At 42.9% G+C, this 10366-nt stretch overlaps 1 protein-coding gene across 4 annotated transcripts; it reads right to left on the reverse strand.

The window, feature by feature from the left end:
• Positions 1–1018: 1018 nt before the first annotated feature.
• Positions 1019–9204, reverse strand: LOC124039695. 4 transcript variants are annotated; one of them, XM_046355941.1, is made up of 11 exons: positions 9027–9204; positions 8619–8779; positions 7449–7797; positions 7050–7218; positions 6787–6841; positions 4564–4839; positions 2912–4419; positions 2465–2540; positions 1487–1718; positions 1221–1328; positions 1019–1104 (listed from the first exon to the last, which is right to left on the reverse strand). In XM_046355941.1, exons 2-11 carry the CDS (start codon positions 8775–8777, stop codon positions 1076–1078), a joined length of 2961 nt encoding a protein of 986 aa, XP_046211897.1. In that variant the 5' UTR covers positions 8778–8779; positions 9027–9204; the 3' UTR covers positions 1019–1075. The 4 variants fall into 4 exon arrangements, with proteins under 4 accessions (XP_046211897.1, XP_046211896.1, XP_046211894.1 ...); XM_046355940.1 differs by having other exon boundaries at positions 7449–7800; positions 9027–9202; XM_046355938.1 differs by having other exon boundaries at positions 7449–7806; positions 9027–9202.
• Positions 9205–10366: the final 1162 nt, after the last annotated feature.

Below are 10366 nucleotides of genomic sequence, written 5' to 3' on the forward strand. Positions count from 1 at the left end.
CAGACAAGATCAAGGTACTTGAGCAGGTGTGGCCATCCTCCCAGTCTGCAACAGAAATGAGTGGCTAGTTCTTCCTCCCATTTTGCCTTATTGGCATCTGTTTAGGGTGTGATTATTATTTGACCATTTATGGACATTTGAACATCTCGGCCATGTTCTGTTATCTCCACCCGGCACAGCCAGAAGACGACTGGTCACCCCTCATAGCCTGGTTCCTCTCTAGGTTTCTTCCTAGGTTTTGTCCTTTCCAGGGAGTTTTTCCTAGCCACTGTGCCTCTACACCTGCATTGCTTGCTGTTTGGGGTTTTAGGCTGGGTTTCTGTACAGCAGATATCAGCTGTTTTATAAATACATTTGATGTGTGAAAAGTCAGACGAGATGTTTGGCTGTGGTTGGACATTTTGATACATCCATCAAACATGGAAGGTTTAGCATTTTCAAAATGTAGGTAGATGTTTTAAGAGGAATTTGTATTAGAGAGTTATTTCTGGGTAGATTATAGGTTCCCTCTGCAAATCAGAGGCCAAGGGCATGTGCGTATATTACACACACCCCTAAAGTTGACACCTACTCATTCCAGGTTGTTATTTTTTAAAACATTTTTCTACATTGTGGAATAGTGAAGACAAAAATATGAAATTTAAGCAGTGTTAAAAATATATATATTCATCAAAGTAGCTATCCTTTGCACGCTATTGGCATTCTCTCAACCAGGTTCATGAGGTAGTCACCTGGAATGCATTTCAATTAACAGGCGTGCTTTAAGTTATTTTGTGGAATTGCTTTTTTTGAGCCAATCAGTTGTGTTGTGACAAGGTAGGGATGGTATACAGAAAACCCTATTTGGTTAAGTCCATATTACATACACATACACATACACATACACATACATGTACATAGCCCTTTACTGTCCCCATGGAGAAGCAAACCAAGACAAGCACTGTAGTCAAGTGTTTATTGTACATTTCATAAATAGTGAGTACATACATGGTGAACTTTAAGAGTTAATTCGGAAGTGTAGAGGATAACAATAAAAGTGCATTTACTTCACTTGTTACAACGTGGACGTGAAAAATTAGCATCTTGTGTCTTTTCTGTGAAGTCCTGAGGGGGGAATAAAATGTTGCAATTTAACAAAAAGGCGACATAACATTTCAAAAGCTGCTGAAAGTGTTTTACACACGGTACTGTACAGTAGGGTTTTTACAGTAGATGCCTACCTTGTGATTGAGAAATGTGTTTCTTCTGTTTAATCAAGTCTCTGGGTCCGAGCTTAATATTACTTTCAGTGTTGTCAGGCTTGGACAAGGCCAGTTTCCACAGCTTCTCTGTAGGAACAAAAATGAAAGGGCCATTAGTCAAACATTTCAACGCAAATGTTAAAATAAAATTAAATATAGCAACTGGCAAACATTTAAAATGCTCTATGGAACCAATACAGGCTAAAACTGGTTTACACATTACATCAATAATGCTTTGGGCTTACCTTGTTGAGATTTCTGTGCCGCGAGGTAGCATTGGTCCTGGTGTTGGTTTCTCCATTTGTCCTGAAGTGGGACAGAGACGCACACGCCAAGGTTCTCCTCATTTCGCTCCCTGATGACATCGCCATGGGGATGGCGGCGCGGCCCCCCTAACACAGCAGCGGGGGGCCGATGGGGCTCTTCACAGGAACAGTTCTTCTCCCTCAGTTTTGAGTGTGGACCCATGGGACACTTCTGGATGGATCAAGAATATATTTGACCACTTAAAAAAGGTGCACTGCAGAAAACGCACCACATTTCCAGTGGTGTAAAGTCCTTAAGTAAAAACACTTTAAAGTACTACTTATGTAGTTTAGGGTATTTGACAACTTTTACTTCATTACATTCCTAAAGAAAGTCATGTACATTTTACTCCATTCTTTTCCCCTGACACCCAAAAGTAATATTTAAATTGACAGGAAATTGGTCCAATCATGCTCTTTTAGAGAACATCCCTACTACCTCAGATCTGCCAGAATCACTAAACACAAATGCTTAGTTTGTAAATTATGTCGTGTTGGTGTGCCCCTGGCCATCTGTAAATAATTGTTTGCTTAATAAGGAATGTGAAATGATATACTTTGATACTCAAGTATATTTTAAACACAATACTTCGACTTACTCCATTTAACAGGGTGACTTTCACTTTTACTCAAGTCATAACAATTGGGTACTTCTTTCAACCACTGACCATTTCCTGGTTGCTAAAATTCTAATAGTTTGCCTAAATTCAGTTTGACGAAAACAAGCAAGTATAGTGTAGAGAATCATAGCCCCATTAAAACAAAAATGTGGTATTTTCAGCTGGTGTATAAAACGGGAAGTAAAAAACAAACATAATGGAAGCATAGAAAGTGTATAGGTTGGCCCTAGTCAAAAGTAGTGCACTATATATCAAATAATGTGTCATTTGCCATTGTACAACAGTGTGCAGTACTTGCCTCAGAGTGGCGCTTCATGGAGGACTGAGGCCTCCTGGGGTCCCTCAGTTTGGGCCCCGATCCTGCCCGACAAGAACTGTTAGGTAGATTGATATTTCATGTCATTACGGTGGGAACATTTCATGTCAAACATGCAGCAGACAAAAATACTAATTGAGATCTTGGGACAATAAGGTTCTGTCTGCAAAGCGCCGATTGGAATCATTGGCTTTAAGGTTCTAACCCCACCTTGGTTTCAATGCTGAAAGCAATTTTTCATCTTGTATTCTTTTCAGCTTGACTTGGGGTATTTAAAGTACTGTGTATGTAGAGAACATTGAACATGACAAGGCTATGTACATATGCTATGTACAAATGCAGATTGAACCTTAGTCCCAAGTGCAACATACTGTACAAGGCATAATCCAAAGTCCGAAAGCATAAAATGTGCCATGCCACAACCAATACCTGTTCTCAGAGGTCTCACCCTCCGTCTCTTCGTTTTGTGGTCCGCTGGGAACATCTGAACCGGAACCTTTCCTCGTTGCCCGCCTCCGGGCAAGGCATTTGCAGGCTGCACAAGTCTGGGCTAGGATATATTCCTCCCATGGTGGAACGGGGACCCCTTGTCGTTTTACAATCGGAGCATCCAGGCCTGGTCCTGGACTGCCAGGTCTCTTGTTTACTCTGCATTTTGTCGTCAAACATCTGGCACAGACGCGCTCCCTTTTGTGGCCACCAGAGGTCACAGTGTTCACATTGAAGGTCCGGTTAGCACAGAACTCTTGATCAGAGTAGCTCCTCCTGTCAACCTTGTCTCCGGGTCTGCATCCCTCTCCCTTAAGCCTGAGTGGAGCGGTTGTAGTGACTGAAACACAATGAGGCTCTTGGTCATGGTTTGGTTTCCGTTTGGGGCTAGACACCTTAAGTGGGCTGCCTCTGAGGATCTTGCGCTGCTCCTCAACATCAGAAGGCATCTTGCTGTGATAGTAGACGTTGCCAAAGTCGCCCAGCCAGCTAGTTGAGGGACGGTATGTGGGTAACCCCCCAAAGGAGGCATCCTGATCAAGGTCACTCACCGCACCCCTCTTTTGACTGGTCTCTGGAGACATGGGCGCATTGTCCGTTTCGTTAGGACTGGATATTGCAGGTACCTCCATTACATTGGGGACCATCTCTGCCAATAAAACATCTTCATTCGAAGGGCTCTCCGCAATGGGGACTCCCTCCACTAGAGAGACCACCTCAGCCGTGGGGACCTTCTCCACCCCAGGGACCTCAACCTCCACCATGGGGACCACCTCTGCCGTGGGGACTTCCTCCACCATGGGGACTTCCTCCATGACCACAGGGCTCAGTGCCTCCCTGTGTGGCTCCATCAGGCCCTGCTGGATCATAAACTCTGCTGAGGGGACGTACGGTGCCAGAGACGCCGACCACACAGACGCCTCAATCTTCCTCAGCTCTTCTAAGTACTGCATGTCAAAGGGCAGGTGGAGGATCTTAAAATAGACACTCTTTGAGCCGTTCCCACTCAGTTCTCCGTCATCACTTGTAAATTGAGGACCATCTGCGGTGTGGCTTTGGACCACCACTCTGTAGTCCATATCGGATTCAGAATTCCCTGGTCGTTCGGCCAGTGTTTTCGCGATGAATGAGTCGCAATCGTCAAGAGCAAGGAAGTTATCTGGTCCGCCACTCGAGCATGCCCCATCCATTAGAAGTATGTCCGTGCAGGCTTGCTGGAGACACTGACCCCCCTCCTCCCCAACCAAACCCATCCCCTCCTGGCCATGGAGCATCCTGCCCTGTGAGACCTTGTGGTGGTGGTGGAGGGAGGAGGAAGAGCAGAGCTGTACCAAGTCTTCATCGGTCGCAGACACGCTGTGGGCGGTGCACAGTTCAGATGTCTCATGGGAGTGGAGGATATTTATCCCTGTGGGCGTGCTGCGGCACTCCAGCCTCAACTCCTCCACCTAAGATAAAAGATAAGATGGTATTTTGTCAGTTTACACAAATTTGCCTTACGTCATAAACTCATTACAAGACATCGAAAATATACAGAAACAGAACACCAGGAACTGTACAAGGGATAAATATGAATGACAAATTCACATCACCTCTGTCTGGAACACAAAGCTACCCTTCTGGGGTGCAGCAGACCTGGTGGAAATAGGAGTGTTGTTGGGGGTGGGTGCCAATACAACATCCTGGTAAGCTGGTGATTTAGACATCACTTCCTGCACAGCAGAGGCTGGGGATAGTGACTGGGCAGCTGTGCAACTGGTGTCGCTGCCAGATTCAGAGTTGGTTTGGACATGACTTTTCATAGACGAGTCAGCGTTAGAGAGTTTGGGGTCAGAGCGTGCTGCTCCTAATGTGGGCTCAGTCTGTACCTAGGATTAAAGGGGAATGTTTTAGTACTGCTGTATACAAAATAAACACTGAATTAAGATGTGCAACATAATACATAGGTACATTGCATATTATCCATATGTACAGCAACAGTGCCTTCGGAAGGTTCAGATCGGTTGACTTTACAACCCTTTTCTAAAATGGATTAAATAAAAATACTCCGTAATCTACACACAACACCCCATGATAAAGCAAAAACTTGTTAAGAAATGTTTGCTTTATTAAAAAAACGTATTTACCTAAGTTCAGACCCTTTGCTATGAGACTTAAGTTGTGCTCAGGCGATTCCAGTTTCCATTGATCATCCTTGAGATGTTTCTACAACTTGATTGTTTCTACAACTTGATTGTTTCTACAACTTGATTGTTTCTACAACTTGATTGTTTCTACAACTTGATTGTTTCTACAACTTGATTGTTTCTACAACTTGATTGTTTCTACAACTTGATTGTTTCTACAACTTGATTGTTTCTACAACTTGATTGTTTCTACAACTTGATTGTTTCTACAACTTGATTGTTTCTTGATTACAACTTGATTGTTTCTACAACTTGATTGTTTCTACAACTTGATTGTTTTCTTGATTGTTTCTACAACTTGATTGTTTTCTGATTGTTTCTACAACTTGATTGTTTCTACAACTTGATTGTTTCTACAACTTGATTGTTTCTACAACTTGATTGTTTCTACAACTTGATTGTTTCTACAACTTGATTGTTTCTACAACTTGATTGTTTCTACAACTTGATTGTTTCTACAACTTGATTGTTTCTACAACTCACCTGTGGTAAATTCAATTGACTGGACATTTGGAAAGGCACACACCTTGACAGTGCATGTCAGAGCAAAAACCAAGCCAAGAGGCCAAAGGAATTGTCGGTAGAGCGCCGAGACAGGATTGTGTCGAGGCACAGATCTGGGGAAGGGTACCAAAAAATGTCTGCAGCATTGAAGGTCCCAAGAACAGTGGCCTCCATCATTCTTAAATGGAAGTTTGGAACCACCAAGACTCTTCCTAGAGCTGTCCACCCAGCCAAACTGAGAAATCAGGGGAGAAGGGCCATGGTCAGGGAGGTGACCAAGAACTTGAAGATCCCCAAAAGAGCACCAGAGTTCCTTTGTGGAGATGGGAGAAGGACAACCATTTCTTCAGATAGCATGCTTGGAATTTGCCAAAGGGCACCTAAAGGAATAAGACCATGAGAAAGATTCTCTGGTCTGATGAAACCAAGATGGAAAACGTCGGCCTGAATGCCAAGCGTCACATCTGGAGGAAACCTGGCCCCATCCCTACCGTGAAGCATAGTGGTGGAAGCAGCATGATGTGGGCATGTTTTTCAGCAGCAGGGACTGGGAGACTAGTCAGGATCGAGGGAAAGGTGAAGGAGCAAAGTACACACAGACTTAATGAAGTCCTGAGCGCTCTGGAGCAGGTTCTCAGACTGGAGGGTGAACCTTCACCCCAATAGGACAACGACCCTAAGCACACAGCCAAGACATCGCATGAGTGGCTTCTGTACAAGTCTCTGAATGTCCTTGAGCTGCCCAGCCAGAGCCCGGACTTGAACCAGAGCGAACTACTCTGGAGAGACATGAAAACAGCTGTGCAGCAATGCTCCCCATCCAACCTGACAGAGCTTGAGGGGATCTGCAGCGAAGACAGACTCCCAAAAAACAGGTGTGCAAAGCTTGTAGTGTCATACGCGAGGCTGTAATCACTGCCAAAGCTGCTTCAACAAAGTTGAGTAAAGGGTCTGAATATTTTTGCAAACGTAATCTTTTTATAAATTAGCAAATATTTCAAAAAAAAAACATTTTTTTCTTGTGTGTAAATTGTAAAAAAATATTTAGTCAACTTTAGAATAAGGCTGTAATGTAACAAAATGTGGAAAAAGTCAGTGTCTGAATAATTTCCGAAAGCACAATACCTCAGAGTTGATCATCTCCCTGCTGGTGGCTGGGGCATTGTGCTGGTAGCGGAACCTGTGGGCATCAGTCATAGACATGTATCCATTATTATTAGTATGTATGAGGTGATTTGAGGTAGCATCTAAAAAGCTTTGACATATAGGTGTATACATTGTATGGTATACTGATGTTTCAGATTTGTTTGGTCCATTTCACACAATCATTGGCTTGGCATACGACATTGATAATGAAAGCAATGTGAACTTAAAATACTCCAAACAACCTGCGTGCATGGTAAGCCATGGTCTGTGGGTAGTGGGTAGTGTGGTAGTGGGGGTTGATCATACGCCTGTAGTCCGCCAGGTGGAGCTGAGAGTGGGGTAGGATGTAACCCGGAGGCTCCATGTAGGGACTGGGCTGGAAGGGACTCGGTATCATCATACCATAACCTCCTGACAAACAGATTTGAATTCAAACATGGTGTCCAGCTTTACTTTAAGTGACAATTCAACTAACACATGACCTACATGACACTTAAATCTGTAAAGTGTTAGTGGACCTTATAGACCCTGGTCAAAAGTAGTGTACTATGTATAGGTATGTGTGCCATTAGTGTAATAATAGGTACCATTTAGGATAAGACAAAGGCTTTACTGGAGGTCAATACCTCCATGGTACTTACCCATCCCAGGGAAGCCGCAGTAAGGGTTGTATGGCATGGGCCACTGATAGGGTAGAGCAGAGGGGTAAAGCTGGGAAGGGAATGGCTGGGAAGGGTATGGCTGGGAAGGGAATGGCTGGGAAGGGAATGGCTGGGAAGGGAATGGCTGGGAAGGGAATGGCTGGGAAGGGAATGGTTGGGAAGGGAATGGTTGGGAAGGGAATGGTTGGGAAGGGAATGGTTGGGAAGGGAATGGTTGGGAAGGGTATGGCTGGGAAGGGTATGGCTGGGAAGGGTATGGCTGGGAAGGGTATGGCTGGGAAGGGTGTATGTAGAAGAATGGTCTGCTGTGCTGGATGTGGTGATGGGGCTGCTGGTGCTCAAATGACAAAGTAGATTTTTTAAATATTCACAGGATGCATATTAGTGTACACAGTTCAATGACATTCTCTTGCCTTGGGTGTATTTAGTCAGATTCCGTTGCGCAACATTGTGCAAGCGGCAGGTAGCCTAGTGGTTAGTTAGAGCGTTGGACTAGTAACCAAGTTGACAAGGTAATAATCTGTCGTTCTGCCCCTTTAAGAATAAGAATGAACGGCGCAGAACTGACTTGCCTAGTTACGGAAAAGTTCAAATAAATAGTCGGTTGCGAAATGTTAAAAACCGTTTTGTATAATAGAATCATGCATTTATTACAGCAGAACATTATCGTTTGGAGTATGGTTTCCACACAGAATTCGATTAACAATTACATCCCAGTTCATTTGTGACAGGTGGGATTGAAACCCTGAATGGTAATCCTGTGTTGAAATCATTAGTTTGATTCCATTCTAAAACATTTAGTTGCAAATGTTTTAACAGAAAACATTTGTTTACTCTAAACTAAAGGAAAATATCGGGGAGGCCTACAAGGGGTGTATTCATTACAGATTGACGCAAAACATTTTAAAGCGAAAACGAGTTTGGACAAATTTAAGCATGTCCTGCCCTTGTTTGCGCAGTTTGTTTCCATTGCAAAAACGATCACGGAATTTGTCCAATTTGAAAATGTTGTAAAATGTTTTACATTGAGTTTAGCAACGGACTAAGACTAATGAATATACCCAAGTCTCACAGGGGAGGAACTTCGTAACTATTAACACAGGACATTCCAACAAACATCAGCTACATTCCCTTGCAATAAATGCTTACTTGCTGGTGTGGGGGCTGATCCTCGGGACGTGGAACTCCGTAAGGTCCAGGGTGACCTGGGTGTCGGGGGCCCTGGCCTGGTTGGGGTCCATGGGCTGGGTTGGGCCCACGAGGGCCCGCTCCAAATGCATGCTGTGCTGTAGACGCGGTTGTTTCCATATCTGTAGGAGAAATAAACAAAACGCAGGGTGAAGAGAAGGACATTCCCTACACAATTCAGTTCCACTTCCTCATCTTATCAATCAGTGTTGGTATTGTCTACAGTTTACCATGTATATTTGTTTGACTGAATTTTCAAAGGCTTTTGAAAGTATGTCTAAGCACACAAAGGCTTTAAGAACACTAAGCTCTTTAAATTATTACGCTAAAATTGGGGGGAGAGGCAGGCAATGAACAGATTTTACGTACTCGCAAAACGAATATAACTATCTAGGAACCAGTATGGCAGGCGTGATGGGAATTAAATAGGGAATTGAAGAGGGTTGGGCCATTGACCACGTTTTGGATATTTGTTTTAAAGAACCGATGAGCTGTACTAATTATACAAGGTGCACCTGATTCCGTTCACCCAGCTACCCAATCAACTCGTAAAAGAGGTTGTCGTAATGGCGGTAGAGATACTCTTAATGATCGGCTCTGAAAAGGAGCCTACCTTCTATTGACCCTGTTGACTCATCAGTAGGAAAGATTTGTTTCTCTTTTGGTCCATTCAACTTGTAGCTCAGTTGGTAGAGCATGGCGCTTGTAACGCCAGGGTAGTGGGTTCAATCCCCGGGACCACCCATACGTAGAATGTATGCACACATGACTGTAAGTCGCTTTGGATAAAAGCGTCTGCTAAATGGCATATATTATTATTATTATCCTTGTTTCAGCAGTATGTTGTATCTATACCTGATGTCATGCCTTATTGGAATGGATTTATTGATAATATCTGTTGGAAAAAAGTTTGGATGTTGCCACAAACATACCTACTTGTTAACAAAATTAAGGAAGTTTCCTTTAAAATTATTCATAAATATTATCCTGCCAACCACTATATGAAGAAGTTTAAGGAAAACATCAACTCAAATTGCTCCTTTTGTAATGACCACCCAGAAACAGTTGTGCATCTTTTTTGGCATTGTATGCATGTAAGAAAACTTTGGCAAGACATCAGTAGGTTTATAATTGAACACATTTATGAAGATTTTACACTATTGTGGAGAGATGTACTGTTTGGATTCTTTACATACAATAGAAATAAGCGGAATAATTTTTATGTAATTAATTTCATTATTCTTTTGGCCAAATTTCATATACACAAATGTAAATTTACAAACAGAAAACCACATTTTCGTATCCTACAAAAAGAAATGTAACTGTATTTTAATACGGTTAAATGCTCTACTAACAAAAAAGCTGTTAGAATTGTAAGTATATGCATGTCCCTTAAGGTCCTTGTGTAATTGTAATGTGATATTGTACCCCCTAGCTCGATTGTCCATTGTTTGTAATCTATGTATGCTTGTGTTCCCTCATGTGCTTTATGTATTGATTTGTTGTTAATAAAATAAAATGATCGGCTCTGAAAAGCTACCTGACATTTACTGCTGTTGCACCCTCGACAACCACTATGATTATTATTTGCCCCTGCTGGTCATCTATGAAAATTTGAACATTTTGGCCATGTTCTGTTATAATCTCCACCCGGCACAGGCAGAAGAGGAGTGGCCACCCCTCATAGCCTGATTCCTCTCTAGGTTTTT

Source organism: Oncorhynchus gorbuscha, linkage group LG07, assembly GCF_021184085.1.
Source record: "Oncorhynchus gorbuscha isolate QuinsamMale2020 ecotype Even-year linkage group LG07, OgorEven_v1.0, whole genome shotgun sequence".
NCBI classification, from domain to species: Eukaryota; Metazoa; Chordata; class Actinopteri; order Salmoniformes; family Salmonidae; genus Oncorhynchus; species Oncorhynchus gorbuscha.